Raw genomic sequence first — 20707 nt, 5'->3', positions numbered from 1 at the left:
GCTGATCAAATTATACATCTGAGCTTGTTTGGAAGCATATGTTGGCTGCCTTGCACACGCCTGCTTGCCTGAGACATGGGGACATCCCACAGTGTGTTTAATTACACTTGCTTTCCGAAGTGACGCTCCTTTAGAAGCTTTTCTGGGGGTTGGAAAGCAGCATGCTGAACTTTTATCACTACTCTGTGTCTAGTTTCTCTGCAGTGGACACAGTGATTGTGTATTCAATGTCAAAAAAATAGTAAGTGACTTTCAGTGTGAGCTCAAATACATGTTTTGTATAACATCCAGAACACACTGTGTTGCGGCTAGAAATCTGGAACAAAAACCAGATAAATGCTCACTCCTGCTGAGATTGAAAGTCAGCACTAGAGATTGGTAGAATAGCTGTAAAATGTATTACAAATGAAAAGAGACATATTTAGGGTGATTATGAAAAGACCTCAAAAGCAATCATCATTGAATTGATAGTTCAAAAAACCTGACACAATTGTTAAGTTGCGTGTTTACATCTGCATGTTTACGTATGTTTTCTCAGCTGACAAACTCCCCTACACAGTCTTCCATCCAGCCCACAGGGATATGTCTATATTGTTTTATAAATTTTAATGTCCTAATACATTATTTTCTCATATCTTTTGTGTTTTGTACACATTTTCATTTTATTTTTTCCATTTCATTTTCTTAACCGCTTTATCCTCACTCAGATCGTGCGGGGGTCGCATGGAGCCCACCCTTAATTGGTGGCCAGGCACTTACGTTCACACTCATACCTAGAGCCAATTTAGTGTCCAATCTTTATACAAAATTGGTACTTTTGCAATGTTTAAATCGTTTTGGGGGTACTATTGAGGACCTTAGAACAGTTGGAAGAAATAAAGGATTTTACATGTAAAATGTGTTATGAAGTCATGAAACCACTTCTGGAAACAAAGTATTTTCAAAGGTAAATGTACTACTGTATATATAATAATAATTTGTGAATGAAAAAAATAATCGAAATGAAGTAAATAAGGCAGCCCAGCGATATGTTGTTGGATATCCAGCACACCCTATGACCCTTGGGAGAATAAGCGGTTCAGAAAATGAGTAAATGAAACTCCACTTTTCTTAAGTTTCATCTACTGGCCCAGGACACAAAAATTGATCAGTCTTTATAAATTAATTTACTGCCATTGATTGCGCTCGTAGTCCGATTTAGTTGATTGTCTGAATTATTTGTCCAGAAGCTGGAAATAAATGACAAATCAGTCCCCTACAATTTACATTTATTTATAAGAATTTCTTCTGTAATGCCTAATGTAATATGTCAAGTAGTCTGAAAATATGTACCAGTAGTGATTATACAGTATATGTACCACATTACAACTTACCTCTACTTATAAATTAAATCTAAATTGTCGACAACATTTATAATATAATAATGTGAGAACAAGTTTTATTTTTTTAAGTCATGATCCATTTTTAGCAAGGCCGAGCAAACCCAACCAAGGGTTGCTTTTCCTTAAAAGAAAAGCTGCAAAATAATTTTGAGCACTTCTTTCAAGTTGCAATAGCAATGCTGCATTTTGCCACCATTTCTAAGCTGAGAGGTTGTTTAGCTCACTTTTCAACCAAAAATATGTCATATAATTACAGCGCAGAAATCTTATGGAATTCTTCTCAAAAGATGTTTTCTTCAAATTAAGCCCAACAGATTCCTTCAGAAAAGCTTTCAAAAAGCATGTTTAGTCTCAACACCCACTGAATGGCGTTTGCAATCCTTAACGCATGTAATGAAATTAATCACACACACTCCAATGCTACTGCTCTTTGACCCACAGCCAATCATGCGTCATCCCATCATCGAGCGATAGAAAGTCTTCCCAGCTGTTTTGTGATATGTTTTTAGCTGCGGGGCAACGATTTATTGCTGTAATTAAGCTTCCATTTGCCTTCATTTTCTCCGCCAGAGTAGAGCATGACAGACCGTCAGGCCCGCGCGTCCTGCCGCCGCATCCGTCATCGCCGCGCATGCATTATCAATGAAGCTCAACTCCCGAGGTGGTGGAGATTGTCCTTTTGATTTTCCGTGGCATTCTTGGCAACCTCCTAATGGCTGCCAGCAAAGTCAATTTTAATAACTGTCATTCAAAGCTCCCCTTATTGTGCTCCTGTTTGATTGATTTCCCATTCCCTGTTTTTCTGCAGGCTAATGTTCGGAGAAAAGTCACAACACGGCCTGATCGTAAATATGACACTTGTGTTAAACCAAAGCAGAATGAAAGGCAGCCTGAGAGACACACAAAGACGAACTGCTGGTGGCGCTCACTACAAGAGAAAACAACAAAGAAAAGTGACAAACTTTTTCCGTCAGAGCTCCAAAAGACCTGCCAAATGAGCTGTCGGAGACCTGCCGAGTCCAATTGCGCTTGAGGAGGCGACGCTGTAAAACGTCAACTTCATTACATTAGCGGGAGTCGTAAATACGGAGTGAAAGAAACTCTTAGTGCGAATGTATGTCCTTCTCTTAATTCTGGTGCCGCCAAGGCATCGGGCAGAATAAATTCCGTTTACAGCTTTGCTTTTGAAGTGATATTGACATTTTAAACTCAATTTCAAACCTGACAAATAAGATATTGGATTAGCCCGTGATAATATTTCAAGTCATATATTCCAACGAGGCGGCGCGCGTTCGGGCCAGTGGGAGGAAAACCTTCAAATAGAAACGCTTTCCCTTACATTTCCTTGGGCGATGTGTAATTGTAATATGGAGTTACACACTCACTTAGCTGGAATCACCATTTTATGCATGTCTGGCAATTGATGATTGAAAACTTTCAGAAAAAAGGGTAAAAATCATTTTATTGCATCGCTGTAGGTCAAGGGGATCATTAAAAGCAGCTCTGCACTCTTGTTCTATCAGCCTTCATATTTTCTATTTTTATATCAAAACCAAAGGCATGAATTTGGTTTGTCATAAAAGTAAAACAGCTTAAATGTTGCTATGGAGCTCTTCAATATTTCATGTAAAAACATGATTAGTGCTTCTTTATGGGTGCGTTGTTTTCCCCCGGGAAACGCAGCAAAATAATTAATCTGCCAGACAAAGTATTTACAAAATAATTCAACTCCACGATAAGCAGAGGGGAGGCCTCAGCTGACAGCGTGCAGCAATTTCAATTAACAAAGCTTGTATCGAGACGTGCTGTGATGTTAGCCTGTGGCTCTGAAATTTGACTTAGGAAAACACATTCATTTAGCGGCGCAGTGACAATTCGGACTTTAGGAGGCGCCACATTAAAAACGTAGTAAGTACATTAAAACTATATTGCATTTTTTTATGTAGAATTAATTCATTCATTCCTTCATTCATTCATTTCCATGCAGACTCACACCCATGCCTAGAGGCAATATAAAGTGTCCAATCAGCCTACCATGAATGTTTTTGGAAGGTGGGAGGAAACCAGAGTACCCAAAGGAAACCCACACAAGCCTGGGGAGAACTCGCTAACTCCATACAGGTGGACCAACCTGGATTTGAACCCAGGCAACGCACTAACCACTCATCCGCCGGGCCGCCTCAAATTATTTATTCAAATCCCATAAAGCCATATGTGCAAGTTGTTAGAAATGTATTATAATACGAAGTTACCATGGTAACTGGTAGGTGTATAAGACTCCATCTGGATCAGTAAATGCTTGTGTTAACCCATTGCCGGCCAATTGAGAGGGGTAGACGTCCAATCCAGTTTGACCCTCACAAGGGTCGCAGGGGTGTTGGAGCTTATCCCAGCAAACAACAGTCACACTGAGACAAGGGATTGAACCCTTGATCTCCGAACTGTGAGGCGAATGTATTAATCATTCAGTATTAATTTTATTTTTTTTAATTTAAATTTTAAATTACACATTTTTCAATAAAAATAGTTCATTAGGAGTTCAAGATGGCGGCGCGCTCGGGCGCAGCGGCTCATTGCTCTCCAGTTCGTTGGTTGAAAGGCAAGACACCCAATTTCACAACTTACTACGGACTGACTGTCGATATCCCTAAGAACATCCGGAGACCTCCAGGATCTCCGAGGATATCCAACCCCCCCAAAGTACGCCGTAGACGGCGAAGAGAAAGGAGGCAGGGGAGCGGATGTCGGGTGGCCATTGCGGTTGGGCTACGACAACAACCACTCCGAGCCCCGCTTCCTAGTATCTTTTTGACAAACGCCCGATCCATTGCCCACAATTTTTGGCGTGGATCTGCCTTCTACAGGCGAACTGAGGGAGGGTAAGTAAGAAGACAGTGAGAGGTAAGTGATACATTTTATTCTTGTTAGCATCGGTGAGGCAACAAGAGGTGATGCGATGTTTCCATCGTGGCGGAGTGCTAACAAGTCTGAATATGTCAGTTAAGGGGTCTTGCCTGGGATGGCGGACCAGTGGAGAAGCACTATACAATTTCGTCATACACAGCTGAGGGTATGATGACTACTAGGCTTTTTGTCAAGTCAATGATGACGACAATGCCTATGTCTGATATTTATTTATTTATTTATTATATATAAAAACTGAAATGCATGCCCTGCAATAACTCAAGTCTATTTTTATTTTTTTAAATTTTTAATTTTTATGTAGTGGCCCGGTGGGACGAGTGGTTAGCACGTCCATCTGTGTGGAATTTGCATGTTCTCCGCGGGCCTGCATGGGTTTCCTGTGGGTACTCCGGTTTCCTCCCACATTCCAAAAACATGCAAGGTTGGCTGATTGGACACTCTAAATTGCCCCTGGGTATTGGGAGTGAGTGCACATTGTTGTCTGTCTCCCTCTGGCCCGGAGACAGCACCCTCTGTGACCCTAGTCTGTTAGTGTCAAATGCTAAAGAAATGGAGGAATGCATCCTGCAGTTGGCCAGGCGACCCAGAAAATGAGATGAGATTTTTTATGTATTTAAATTGTTACCTGTCAATGTGAACAATAGCCGTCTAATTCATTTCAATTTGGAGGACTGCCTCTGAATGTTCCTCTTTCACTGCCATTGACAACACTAGACATCCAATCCATTTTCACTGGCAGCGTGAATGAACAAAAGTGCACTTTTGTTCACTCGCCCCTGCCAGTCAATAATGGCCACTGAGTTGGATGTGTGCCCAAAAGGAGGTAAACTTGAATCTCAGAATTGTATTTTACTATGCCATATTGCTAACTGATCACGACCACATTCATAGTCAAGCCATTTACCTTTGACTAAGACAGGTAAATGGGATGTGCATCATCATATTCAAGGAAGAAAGCTGAAAATATGGTCTGCAAAGAAAGAGAGAATTTATTGATCATGCAAAACCCCCACCCGCCACCCAAAGAAGCCATTGCCAGGTTCTTTCTTATGATGATGAAGCAGCTGGCTGTATCGGCGGCAAGAGAGACTTAGAGGAGGGTGCAGGCGAGAGGATGTATTCAGCCAGCATGCAAGGGGCTGCTTCCCCTCGTGATCCGCTTGACATGAGGGGCAGCCTGGAAAAATGTTCTGCTTATGACAGTGGATGGCTAAGGTAATGGCCAGTGACTGCCACCATTGCTCATAGTAATGATGGTTTCACCCAGGAATACTATGTACCTTTGTAAAACCTCCTCTGCCGCCTTACTCATTCTTTTCACTTCTCCTCCCTCATTATTTCTTTTCTCTGGCTCAACCCAGCCGCTGCCTCATAACACCCTCTTAAGCTGGTGGCAGTAGCGTGTGATATTCACATGATATCACACGTCATAAGCAACTTATATTACCATGATGGAATGGACTACTCCGTGGATGATCTTGAAATGGTGACATTTAAGAAACAGCTGCAAATAAACCTACCCCCAAAAAAGTGCACTTGTTTTTTTTTTTTATTGAGAATACTATATTCATTTACAATTCTCTCAATTCCCCCCCCCCCCAAAAAAAAAAAAAAGATGTGTACAATAGTCAATCCATTTGTTTTTTTCTCACTATTTAATTTAGAGTAATTTTATTCGTTTAGAATTTTGCAGTAAAGCAATATGCAGACATACAATCGATTTTGATGATAAGGCCAAATAACAAAAAAAAAACCCTGCCCTTCTTTTTTAAGACACAGAAACACATCAACTCTTGATAAGGCACTTTTTAAAGTCTCCCATTGAGAGCAATGGACGTCCAATCCATTTTGACTGATATTCACCCTTCACACTCAATGTGGATTGAACATCTAGCAGAGTCATTGGCATTGAAACACCCGTGGCGTACACTGAAGGCCTTTAAGGCCTCCTTTCCTTCACCTACGTGGATTGAAATTCACTGAAATTAAAATTCCTTGCCCAAAAGGTCATATAAGAAAATTGAGGCCAAAATCTGTGAGCAATTACTTGAAATGTTTATTTAAATAGTGCTTTATATGAATTTATCTATTTATAGTTATACAAATAAAACTACAAATAAGCCAACTAGTTATTACATTTTTGTTTTTCATGTTCATAATTATTCCTGCTTATATTTACTAATATAATGCAAATTCATTTTATATTTATATATATGGACATTAAAGCAACATAGCATGAGATAAAATACAAAATTGAAAGTTGAACTGCACTCACTTTAAAGTGAAAAGTTGGAATTGCTAATAAAAATTTGATATTGGTTCAGAGACACCCTGTACTTTATTTTTTCCTAAATGTGCCTTCTATACGTGTCTTGGTGTTCTGTAACATTCATTTGTATTTCTGGACAGTAATTAAAGACATGACTTTAAACTTTTCTCCGGTTAGTTGTTGAACGCACACTTTACTTGGGATTACTTGAAGTTCAGTCACCAGGATAAAAGAAAAGTAAAAGTTCCATACATTCCCATGCCCACAAAATAAATAGAGATTACAAAATTGCAAAGACAAGCTTTAGTTGGTTAAAGGGAGGATGAAACTTGTCTATGACCGTCTATCTTCTATGGAAACCTGGCAGTTTCCTGTTTTATAGATTAGACAATAGGACTGAAGTCATCCCCACTTTTTCCAAGAGCTACTTGTGAACTTCAGCCAGTGGCGCTTGCATGCTAATTTGCCTTTGAACAATTTCCAGCTAAATTGTCATGTGGATGATTGGGGTTGGTGAATGTGGGTGGCGGTAGTGTCTGTTCTTTAGCTCCAGAGGAAGCTGGCTCAGCTAATTAAAGCGCTCGGAAAGGTCCTCATGAAAGCTCTTTTGCATCTAAGCCCAGTAAATAATGTACATCGGAGGTGTGGGAGTGATCCGTTGAATGTTTTGATTCGCAAGGCCACGTGCTCACCAATCCTAGGGTGCTAATGAAAGGCAACCAATTTCCTATATGTGCTTTTATGTGTTATCTTTTTTTATCATTGCCGTTTTACATGTATAAAAGGAACCACTGATCATTTGTTGATGACTGCTGCAATGTCCTTGGCAATGGCTTTATTACTGATATTCTTGATATATGGCTTTTAATGGGCAACAAATATACAGTGTGGCCAACTTGAAATAAAAAAAAAAAATCCAGTAATAAGAAAAGATATGTGTAACCCTTAAACCATGTGTTTTGAGCAAAGACATGATGTTTTTACTGAACGCAACCCAAATTGATGTGTTTGTGTGGCCTTTCACAAAAGCTTCAGTTTCTCCAATGGGGCCATTGGAGAGTGAATTTCCCACACCTGATGGGAAGCGCGATCAAAAGAATTTGCTTTTATATTCTTCATCTTTATATTCAACTACTCCTACACCTTTTAAAAGATGTTTCAAGTAGCTTTGAGTTCTGTTCTCTTGCTTCATGACTTATCCATATAAGAGGTCAATAAGCAATACTCCCAGGCATGTAATGCTTTGTAGTCCAGCCAGTTTGTACTGTTTATAGTGCTGACTGATCAACAAACAAAAAGTAAACTTTCCAGTGACCCGATCCACATGTCGATCGTGCCCTCGTAGTTGAAGATAGTGACTTGATGAAGCCAAAAGAACCGCATTTTCTGCCAAAAACAGAGATCCAATACGGAGGCCACCAAACTGAACACCGACATAGGGCAGCCTTGGCAGAGTCCAACTCACCTCACTGGAAACAGATCCCTCTGGCAAAAAAAGTCCATTAAGACTCCTTCTTCAGTTTGACGGCATTCCTTAATGCCGGTGTTTTCAGATTCCTGCCATAGCAGGAAACAACCACCTTTTGGTCGCAGCTGCGAACATGGACAACTGTCCACTTGGCCTCACAGTCCCCGACTTTCCCTGGACATGGGCGGAGCTATGCCAGTATTGGAGTTAAAACTACTTCTAACAGATGACTCTGCCAGGTGTTACCAGCAGACCCCCACAAATATTTAGGTCTGTCCGACCAGGACGACATCTTCCCGACCATCAAACTGTTCCTCGGGTGTCCTAGTGCCAAGTGTACATACGGCCACCCTTTTTCCTGAACATGGTGATCAAAATAGAACAGATGTAACAGGGCAACATTCCCAAATTAGATGGCCTACAGAGATGCGGTCGTCAGACTCAGAGAGTGGTGCGCTCTCAATAACTTGGAGTTTCCAAAACCAGAGAACTCATTCCGACGGAACAAGGGGCATTCCGTGCCCCCTCTATATCAACGGTGAATGTGTGGAGCAAGACTTTCAAATTCCTGTGGGGGTCCATATCTCTGCTGCTCTCACTTGGGCAGCTAACACCAAAGCACAAGTCAAGAAGGCAGTTCAGAGGTTACCTTTCCTGAGAGTACTCAGAAAGGAGAACCTAAACACCAACCTGCTGGTAAACTTCTGCCGGTTAGCCATTGAAAGCATGCTGACCTACGCAGTGTCAGTGTGGCACTCAAGCTGCACAGAATCTGATAGGAAAAGCCTGCAGAGAGTGATCAACACAGCTCAAAAATCATCAACTGCCCCTACTGTACTTGCACTGAAACTCCATAGACTGCAAACCACTTTAGTCACTTTTGTACTTCCGTACTTGTGACCACTTATTCAGGTTGAACTTATCTATGTTGACGACTACTTATGTATTCTTTTGAGTGCTTATGTATTCATCACTTAATTATTGATGATTTATTTTATTATTACTAATATTGATTATTTATCTGTTTGTTTGATGTTATTTGTGCACTTATTATATGTTGTTGACTACATATTAAGTTTGACTACTTATTAATGTATTACTTATTCACTGATTATAGTGTCATTGGGGTTATTGTTATTTACGTATTATCTGTTTGTATTATTTATTGATTATTTAATTGTCTGTTTTTTGTTGTCGTTATTCGTGCACTTCATGATGAAGCTTTAAATTTATTTATACTTGTATAATGACAATTTAAGCATTAATTTCCTTTCAAAATACTTTGTAGATTCATTCATTTTCTGAACTGCTTATCTTCAAAAGTGTCATCATAGGGCACAGGTGCCAATCCCATACACACACATATACGCATATATGGATACATATATACACATATACATATATACATACACACACATACATGTACACATACATATATACACATATATATACATATATATATATATATATATATATATATATATATATATATATATATATATATATATATATATATATATATATATATATATATATATATATATATATATATATATATATATATATATATATATATATATATATATATATATATATATATATATATATATATATATATATATATATATATATATATATATATATATATATACACACATACATATACGAATATATATTCACATCCTCGTATGCAAGTCATTTGGAAGTGCGCAATAAAAAGTTTTGTATGTATAAGTGAAGTGAAAAGTCTCTCATGTCACACAGTAGTTAAGGCTCAAGGTTATCTTGGGGTTATTTTAAATAAGGAAGAGCTGCAGAAAATTGTAGCGTTTGAGGATGCAGACTTTATCAACGTCTTCACAAATGTCCTGTGTGTGAACTGATGTGCAAAATGCTTTTATGTTTTGCACTCCTTTATAGATGTTAAAGTTGCTTTGTTCAAAAGAAGAAAGACAATCATGATGAGGTTACTGCCTTATTCTTAATATACGTATCTTCTCTCTTTTAAAAACTAATCCGCCATGCCCTCCTTTGCCGCTAAACTGTTCTTTTCAAGTATCTTCTTTTGTTTCAAGTGTTCATGTTTCTTTCAGATTGGTAATCTGTACACAATGCATCAAAGTGACCTTGCATCATGTATTTATCAAAACTGACATCCAGAAGTACTTAAAGACATGTCAATTTCAGACCAATGCACAAATATATAATGAACGCAAATCTGTATGTTATGCATTTTAGAAACAAAACTATTTTGCAATATATAATATAACAGTTCATGTATTAAATGTGGATGTTCACTGGCACCCAAGGTCTCTAATCAGTGCATTTAGTTTAGTAATTTTAAAGCTCTTTTTTCTGACTTGAGATTTTAATCACATTCTTTTCTGAGTTGGTTTGTGAGGCGAGCCGTAATTATTCCAGAATCTCGTTCTAAGTGAAAAAGGTATTTACCACAATGTTATTGATTCCCAATGACAGCAAAAAAATTGGAGGGGCTGCTGGTGAGTGATCACTCCAATACATAATGATAATAATAACAATACTAATATAGTCATAAAGATTATATTATATTATGTGTTTTATTTGTATGTATTATTATCTCATTTCTGAACCGAATAATCCTCACTAGGGTCACGGGGGTGCTGGAGCCTATCCCAGTTGACACAAGGCAGGGCACAACCAACGAACAACCATGCACACTCACACCCATACCTAGGGGCAATTCAGAGTGTCCAATTATCCTACCATACATGTCTTTGGAATGTGGGAGGAAACCGGAGTGCCCAATGTACCCAGAGTACTCAGAGAAAACACATACAGAACATGCAAACTCCACCTGGATTTGAACCCAGGGCTCCCACTGTGAGGCCGACGTGCAAACCACTCAACTGTCGAGTCGCCCTTATAAATGATAATATTTTCTTCTTTTTTTTTTTTAAGAAAACCATATTAAAAATACGTGACATCTACAACAAAACTGAGATTAGTTTTGAGTTCCTCACCCAGAAATTTGACAAAAACAGCCATCAGTCCTAACAACACAAATGATCACATGTATATATATATAATGTCAGCACATGTGACATGATTGCCAGATGTGCATTATGTTTTCCAACAGCACTAAAAAAAATCCCAACCTTGTATCTTTCAGGTATTTCCATTTACATTATTCGTTCATTCATTTTCCGTACCACTTATCCTCACAGGGGTCGTGGGCGGAGCCTATCCCAGGTAAGTGGGGGCCCCATGAACTGATGGCCAGCCAATCGCAGGCTCGTTTTTATTTATCACAGTAAAATCTACATGACATGGTTTTGTGACAGAAGGATATTGTACTCGAGATATTCTTAACAAACACTCGAGTGTACAATATCCAAAATAAAAATGGTCCAATCCTGAAGGGCAGACAACGGAATAAAAGAGATTCTCTATTAGGGCACATAGAAACAACCGTTCAATTGGAACGACAAATTCCAAAACAAGGAAAAAGTCTCCGAAAGATCAAAAACAGGCCGTGAAGAGAACATGGTTCAGCGGATAGAGAGACACGAGGCCCGGGGCGCATCGGCGTCATTCAATTTGCCTTGAACTCATGACAGGCACCCTCTGTTGCCATCAGTGTGATGAAGTGAAGCCGGCCGATGCTGTGAGCACCCCAGCCGGAGAATCGCTTTACGGATCACCACGCAAAAGTCCACAGTCCTCAAAGACGTTCCCGCCATTAGCCTGCATGTCACAACAGCTGAGTGCATCATGTTCTGTCCAAGTCAAACCCCCTTCAACCTCATCTACAAGAAGACCAGCAGCTGATGTCCTAATCTTAACACCAAATGACTTTTTTCACCCTTTAAACGTGTTTCGGTGTAAAAGCCAGGGGTTACAACAAGAGTGCTATTTTATGTGCTGGGTAAGTGGACGAATAAGGGCCATCGGGCTATACAAACGTAAACTAATTATATGGTAATATGGAACACTTTAGGTGAAAAACAATAAGTCTACCATAACAGGTCCTCCTAATGTAATCCCATTATGGCTCCATTACCTTGGAGAGGATGGAGTGAGTAGGAAAAGCATGTATTTTTAATCCGCATCTCCTTAAGAGGACACCTGGGTACAAAACATCAGCAAATAGCATGCCGGTGTACGTCTTCCAAGCTGTTGACTTGTTGGCTGCCATTCACGCCAGTAAGTGTCTAATCCGTTTGGAATGGAAAGTGTGGCGCAGCGATCAAAAGTTGTCTGATTTTTCTGATTTCCGTTTGATTTTATTTATTAAATTTGACAGCCAGTGACAATGATAATTTGTTTAACATAGGAAAACAGTCTGGGAGTGCTCATCTTTCAGTCCCATGGACAGAGTGAGATGTCCAATCTGTTTGAATGGGAGGGTTTACAGTCACCTACTAGCCCTCCCAAGATTAGTTTAATTGTCATGGCTCTATGCTATGATAAAGTGGGATATTATGTATATCCTTGTGCAGGTTGAAATTGTAATATGTCCACACTGCTGGTTATATAACAGCAAGTTGAGTGAAAGAGGTTATCGAGTGAGTTGACATTGAGTTTAACATTATAGAAATGTGTTGGAACACAAAGCATCCATTTCATGAGGAGATGAAATGCATTCTATTGGACGCTGCAATATTTGCTCATGGAGTCTACAGCAGTCTTTGATTTAATCGAAAATATGTAGACCTATAAACCATTCTCGTGACAAAATATGTGAAATTATTTTGATGATTTCGACAAATTTGCTGCTGACATATTTTCAACATTGAATGGAGTTTTTTCTTTGATGGATGCAGATTAGATTGTGTTTCATATGTCAATCCATTTGGATGAATCCTTAGCCCCCCAACTGCTTTTGAAATGAAAAAAAATGATTATTATGAGGACTCAAACTCAGCTGGAAACCCAAACTGAAAAAGTTAGCAACTAAATCTACAGTTTGAAAGGGAAAAAATGCCAATTTGTGGCAGAATTTGTCTCATTTTCCAAGTGTCCCTAATTTCTTGCAATGGAAAATTAGCTAATGGTAATCTGGCATACACTAGATTACAGATAATTTCTTGATAAATGGTCTTCCATTAAATATCAAGTTGCTCTATTTATTACTAAAACAATGACAGACACTCATCTATTTGCCTCCTACCTTCAGAGATTCCCATATGGATGGTCCAATAGTTTTGCAGACACTGAAGTTCCTTCTTCATGCCCCTTTTGCAGCGACAGTCATAGAGCGGACTGTCCAACAAGACCCCGAGGGCGGCTTGGCACTCTCGGTTGGTGTCCAGCAGGGCTTCCTTCTCCTTGCCCACCAGGCACTGGCGCATCACACGATACCGGGAGCTGCACCGGGGATCCTGGTTGCACATGTCGCTCGCCTGGATGCAGTCCACCCATTCCAACGGCGTTCCGGCCACTTCGTGCCCATCGGCCAGGAGCGCCGACAACGCTGACGAGCCATCCCAGGAACTCGCTGCCTCATCTACCGGGAGACAAAAAGTATTAGGGAATTTTTAGGTGATGCTGTGAAAGATGGTGACAACTAATATTCACTTTTGATACCCTCAAAACCTTTTGAGATACCTAGTTTTTGTGCAATTTTTCTTCTGGTTGCCATGGAAATATGATTTATTTACCTCACACCTTTTAAATCTCCACTGAATCCGTCTCACATCTACAGACATGTATTTTTTAAATCATAGTTTCAACAGATTTTGAGTTGTTCGGTGGCACGACAGGGGCAAGAAGTCTCACAGAAGTCCAACAGAAGTGTACGTATTGAGAAAGAAAAAGGACAAGAGTGACCCCTGGTGGTGAAAAGAATATATCAACCCTTCGCTGAATCTGACTATATAAAATGTGCTGATGAACTAATTGATCAACTTTTCGCTGAATGCGACAATATTAAATGTGCTGATTAACTAATTGACACAATTGACGGTGATAGACGTCCAATCTACTTTGCTACGGGAAGGCTGACAGGAATCAGAAGCTCAATTGGATTGGACGTCTATGGTAGACAATGGCATCTGATTAGTTACATGGTGTTATGAACGTAAAAAAATATTTTGAATTAATTTAAGCACATTAAAAAGCACTGTTAAAGTGCACCCCGCAACCTAATAGTGATGGTATGAGACATGAATTTGTTTGGTTAACCTCTCACCTAAACGCAGAAGAAAACTGCACAAGCAAATCCACGCAGTGTGGGACCTCATGTTGAAGCAAAGATTGGCTTTCCAATTTTTCTTTTTTCAAATATTATCCCAAAAGGTTAATCCGTATTTTTAAAAGGAGGCGGACACAATATCCTCATTCAACTCCAAATTACCGTCCTTTGGATGCCATTATAATCCAGTGTTTTAAATTTATAGCAAATATTCTAATCAGGTTTGCTGAGCAATAATCTGGAAAAAAATGATGGTAGATGTGGAAAAAGTCAAAAGCCAGTCAATCCATGAACGTAGTTAGTCAAGATCCATGCGCGCTAATAGCGACCCCAAACTAGTAAGAGTTCCTCATCTGTCAGCATTTTAAACTCCCCGACACTATTTTGTTCCCTCGTGGAATTGTGAGCAATTAGAGTCTCGCGGCAGTGAGAGAAAAAAAAAGTCCGTGCGCAAAATTGAGCTCGGGAAGGAAGTGTCAGCCTCGCGATGAACGCAGCACTGACTGCGTGCGTGTGTGGGATCGCCAGCGTTTTAAGGAAAGGGGGTGGGTTGCTCAATTGAAGTGATCGCTAGAGGGCGCTGCGTGCGATATGCTAGTTAAGGGGGCGTGTGCTCTGACCTCATTGGAGTACGTGCGGAATGCGAGAGATGTGTTTTCCTCCATAGTAGAGTTGGGAACAAAGGACGCACTTGACTACCTGAGTTACTGTTATGCTTAAACCTTAGATCCGCATACCTGTCAACCTCTGCCGATAACTGCCTTTATAAATGATTATGATTCCCCGTACAAACCCCCCAAAAACTGTATAAACACTGTACGACGCATGTTTACTCGCTGTAACTCGTTTCTTACTAGGTGGCTCCTCCATGCTGGCTTCCACGATATTAACTCTATGTATATCTACGCATGTCATCCTTTATTGATATTGCCGTACGCACCGCTAAAAAAATACATACGATTGAGAATAATTTTTGCTGGTATACCGTGACACTAGTAACAATCGATGACAGTAGCGTCATTGGCTACCAGCCTACGAGTCTATCTGGATTTTAGCCAAAACGGTCTTGTTGAGATCAGTTGTACGGCATACATGATTTGAAATAGTAAAAAAAACGTATAAAATACGTATAAAACGTACACGTTGACAGGTATGGATCCGGGTTGGCCAAGTCCAGTCCTCGAGAGCCCCTATCCCAGACCTGGGCAATTAATTCCACAAAGAGCCATAGTGTGTGCAAGGTTTCGTTCCAACCCATAAGAGGAACCCTTTCCGCCAATCTGGTTATGTTAGAAGTGTATTCAGTGGATTGCAGTTAGGAAATCTTTATCTTTATCTGCCATTCGTCCGAAGTTGGATGGGATAGGCTCCAGTTTCCCCTATTTCTCATTTGTCCAAACTATCAAAGTGTAGTCTCTCTAACCTTTTCCTCTAACCTTTTCCCTTTCCTTCACCCTAGCCTATCACTGTCCCTTCTTTTAATCTACTGCTTGTAACCCCCCTTTTTATTGACACACATGTATTCTTTTTTACTCTTGCCACCTTCATTCCTCTCTCTTCTTGAGCAGACCTCTGTTTTTCTACGTTTTCCTCCACCTGCTCCCTGGTCTCACAGCAGATCATCTGCAAACCTCATATTCCTGTCTCACCTCATCTGTCAGTCTATCCATCACCTTGGCAAACACAAAGGGGCTTGGAGCTGACCCCTGGTGAAATCCTACCTCAACACCAAGCTCTTCTGTCACTCCAATTAAAGATTTCACTGCTATAGTACAACTGTCATACATGTTCTGACCCAACATACTTCTTTGCTACTCCAGGCTTTCTAATGCGGTACTACACACACACTATCTCTCTCTCTCTAGGTACCCTGTCATAAGCTTTCTGTCGATCTACAAAGACACAATGCAGCTCTTTCGGACAATCCTTGCATTTCTCCATTGCTCGGCTCAACACAAGTATTGTGACTGTGGTAGTCTTCTCCGGCATGAAGCCATACTGCCACTCACAGATTCCTGTCCTTAATCTAGCTTAGGGGTCAGCAACCATAGGTTCTGGACCCGCATGTGGCTCTTTAGCGCTGCCTTAGTGGCTCCCAGGAGCTTTTTAAAAAATGTTTGAAAATAGGGGAGAGAAGTATAGTTTTTGTATTTATGCTTTTTTTGTACGAGGACAAACATGGCACAAACATTCTCAATGTTTTCCAATGCTGTAATTAAAAATAAAAATTAAATGTCAGCATTTCTGTCAACGAAGATTTATGTCATAGTATGAGACACACATTTCTATCAGCAGGGTGGGATGCTAAGCAGGTGGCTGCTGTAAACAAACCGGCGACTATGTGTTGGGCCATGGATTCCGAGGGGAAACAAGAAAAATAACTGAAGATATCAGAGAAATCAACGTTTCTTGGAATTAATCATTGCACTCATTGCCAATGAGGAAGGATTACACTGAATGATATTCGCTGTCAATAAACTAAAAGAGGCATCTGGAAAAACATTTCCAGGTAAGGCATGCTACATTTTTAGCCGAGTACCAAGAAAATATGAGATGGCATTACTTCTCGAGAAATGAGAGTAGTGAAAAAATAGATTTAAGAATTGATTGGATCTCCAAATTCCACTACTGCTGCATGTTTTGTTGAAACCTGGGAGATAATAAAGGGTGGAAACCCATTCACAGATAGTGAACGGTTCCATTTTGTTGTGGTTTTGTCGAATCCGCAAAATAAAAAAGTCATCATTTTTTTCTTTAATTTTATCAAAGCAATGAAACACAATTCATTAATATTGTAATGAAGTCGAACTTAATGCATACAGCAGCGGTCTATCATTCCTTACAGAATGCACTGCAGGAAAAAACATGTGCAAAAAACAACCCAGGAATGCTCATGATGTAGTTTAACAAACTTAATCATTTTGCTTGTGGGCTAATATAGATACATATAGCACCTGAGCAATAGACTGCTGCACCCTCATTGCAGGAGCGCTTCCGCAGATCCTTCCTCCCATCAGCTGTCAGGCTCTTTAACAAAAAAATGGCTGCGTGTTAGCACCTACCGTATGCATGCATGTACGTCTATGTATGTATATATGTGCTTATATATATATATATATATATATATATATATATATATATATATATATATATATATATATATATATATATATATATATATATATATATATATATATATATATATATATATATATATATATATATATATATATATATATATACATATATATATGTGTGTGTATATATATTTCATCAACACGGTTATATATTTATATATTTATTCATGTATTTATTTATTATCTTATTACCTATCTATTTATGTCTAAAATGCCTTTCCTATTTCTGCATATTAACCCTCTTGCTACTGTGTCAACGAAATTTCCCGAATACGGGATAAATGAAGTTATCCAATTCAATGTGGTGCCTTCGTTATGAGGCTAAATATCTTTTTTTTTTTTCGTGGCTCCAGAAATATGTCTACAGTGTCTCTAAAATTGTCTCAAAGTATTATTTTGCAATTGCGGGAGTTGGACATTTTGAAATTTAGCCACTTCAGATGTTTTTTTTTTCTACTACTTCCACTTTGAATTTTAAATCTGACCCACGGAAACACTTTCATTCGTAGGCAATTATATATTTCTCTAATTCCTTTTTGAATTATTTGACTTCATGTGGCTTTGTCTTTGCAATACTCAAGAAAAAAATGATTTTCTTGCTGAATGAATACCTCCATGGCAGTGTCAAAATGAAACATAAGGCTTTGTCCACTAAAGTTGACTTCAGACGTCCTCCACACATATTTTATTTCAGATTGACAGAATGAAATCAAAGCGATTCGAAGAAGAATTGTTCCAGTGAATTCCAGGTCGGCCCTACCAAGTGACATCATTCATTTCAGCAATATCCTGGCAATGGCATCTATGTTTCCCTTGACTGAAAGGGAGATAAAAGCCGTTAGCACAATGCATGGTATTATACTGTATTTGTTCTCCGAGAATGGACAAGCTGGCAGAATGTGCCATTTCTCAAAGCGCTTTCACATTAAACAAAATGACTTTGTTGTACATCATCGCTCAAATAGCAGTGAAAAAGTCATAAATCCTTACCAATCTTGAAAACAAAAGTCTCCATTTAAAAACAGTGACAGTGACAAAGTGCCGCCCGACTGACTCATATATAGTAATGATGCTTGACTGTCAGCCCAAACGGCAAATTTTTCATCCTATTCGTGTTGGTCCTAGCTTCTTGTCATCCCCTCCAAGAGTTTCGGGCTTAGTCATTACAACTTGGGCTTAACCTGCCATCTGCTCTCCATTATTCCGCCACAAAATGGCCTTTTTTTGGAGCGGCTTCAATCCAAAAGGGTGCTGTTTTTCTTTTATTTCAGCAGAAAGCATCATTTCTGTTTCCTAAGCAACAGATATGGGACATTTTCATTACCCAGTAATATAAAAGAAGTCATTTGACGAATATTTGAATCCAACCTTTTTTTCTTTGTGACTTTAAGCAAGATTATTAAAAATTTTAATTTACAACTTCAAAAACTGGGATGCAAGGTCATGGATGGGCGACGCCTCTCAGTCAAAAGGGGTTGGATGTCTATTGCCGTGAATGGCACAAACGCTTTTAGAACCAAGACTCATAGTTTAAACAAATTGGACGTCTGTTTTAGTCAGTGGTGTGTAATAAGTTACATCGAATATGAAATCAATAAAACCTTCAGAGTGTTAGTATGAGCCATAATTAATGAATGAATATATATATATATATATATATATATATATATATATATATATATATATATATATATATATATATATATATATATACATATATATATATATATATATATATATATATATATATATATATATATATATATATATATATATATATATATATATATATATACATATACATATATATATATATATATATATATATATATATATATATATATATATATATATATATATATATATATATATATATATATATATATATATATATATATATATTTATATAAATAAATTAGTGAATATAAATTGTATTAATATTTGAATAGTTCGATTTTTTTTGTAACAAAAATTTTCTTCATTCATGAAAAAGTATCTGTGTATAAAATAATGATAAATCATTCAAAATATAATATGTTATTAGAATTGAAAACTTAACTTGCATAAAAAATATTAATATATTTTGGCTAACATGATCTAAAATATGATGACTGGTTGGTGTTATGTTTTATGTATATGGTTAGAACAGGGGTGGGCAAACTTTGCGGCCCGGGGGCCACATTGACTTTAAAAATTTGACAGATGGGCCGGGTCAGCACAAGATTGGATGCATATAAAAAACCGCATCAGTTAACGGTACATAAGAAAAAAACATAAACAGAAAAAAAGGACTAAGGTATTAACATACTCGTCACTCATCGTTAAAGTAAAAATTATAAAGTACAATGTAAAGTAAAAAGGAATGTATTAAAAAATATATAAAATTAATTTTAAAAAAAGATAGAGGGGCTGTAAAACACGAAAAACGAACAAGAGTGTATAGAGCTACTGCCACTGCCTTCCGCGTGACGGCGCCATCTTGAGTAAAAAACAAACAAACAAACAAACATTATTTCTACAACAATTTTGATACGTCGTTCATATTGGAGCTCATGTATATACCTAATATTGTGGCTGATAAATGTATGACTTCATTAAAATGCTATGCAAAGGCTGATATATGCTCACAAATTCATGTAAATGTATGCCTTTTTGCTCCTATATTCTTTTGTGATATGAGGACAACAATTTCACTATTGTAAGCAAAACTACTTGCATACACAAATGGTGTAATCAGCACGTCGGTTGATGCTGATGTTGGCGAAGATAAGTATATGGCGTGCGTGAACAAAAAGCACATTGGTGCTGTCAACATCCAGAGGAGATGATGCTACTGACAAGTGTGACTAATACGTGGAATATGGGACATATCATGAGGCTTTTGTAGGGAAACAATGATGGAGACAACAGTTGAGACCTCTTGTGGGTGATTGTCAGATTCAAATCAGGCGAGATTAGGTAGCATGCAAATACTACAGTACCCCCTCGGGCCGTAATCCCTCAGAAAATCCTCCCAAAATTTTATTGACAACACCCCGGACTGACTGCTGATTCTCATTGCTCATAGTTTAAATGCAATGTCAGTACTGTTCCCTTGATAAGGTGTTCCTCGTGGTTAACGAAGGGCAAAGGTCACCAGGATGGGTCTGTCTTCTTACGCTAATAAAGTGAACACACACACAGGGTCAGACTCTCAAAGAGAGGCTAAGCATGACTGATTAGATTAAGAATTATGAGCTCATTAATGCATATTTTGGGAGACTCGTGCTGCATCCTTAATAAGAGGCAGAAGACAACATAGAACAGTTTTTAATTTTTAGTATATTAAATGAGATTTTACATTAATTGGAA

The 20707-nt window shown here is 38.5% G+C and overlaps 1 protein-coding gene across 1 annotated transcript in view; it reads right to left on the bottom strand.

Moving 5' to 3' along the window:
• Nucleotides 1-14733, bottom strand: part of LOC144195339 (GDNF family receptor alpha-2-like) — a 70793-nt gene extending 56060 nt beyond the window's left edge. Inside the window, exons 1-2 of the mRNA XM_077714908.1 lie at nt 14217-14733; nt 13197-13532 (exon numbers count right to left, since the gene is read on the bottom strand). Of these exons, the coding sequence (XP_077571034.1) occupies nt 13197-13532; nt 14217-14268 (388 nt within the window). The 5' untranslated portion in view covers nt 14269-14733. The remainder of the gene's footprint in view (nt 1-13196; nt 13533-14216) is intronic.
• Nucleotides 14734-20707: the final 5974 nt, after the last annotated feature.

This window comes from Stigmatopora nigra, chromosome 4, assembly GCF_051989575.1.
Source record: "Stigmatopora nigra isolate UIUO_SnigA chromosome 4, RoL_Snig_1.1, whole genome shotgun sequence".
Taxonomy (NCBI): Eukaryota; Metazoa; Chordata; class Actinopteri; order Syngnathiformes; family Syngnathidae; genus Stigmatopora; species Stigmatopora nigra.
Note: the sequence above shows the minus strand (reverse complement) of the source record. Positions and strands in the feature narration are given on the sequence as shown.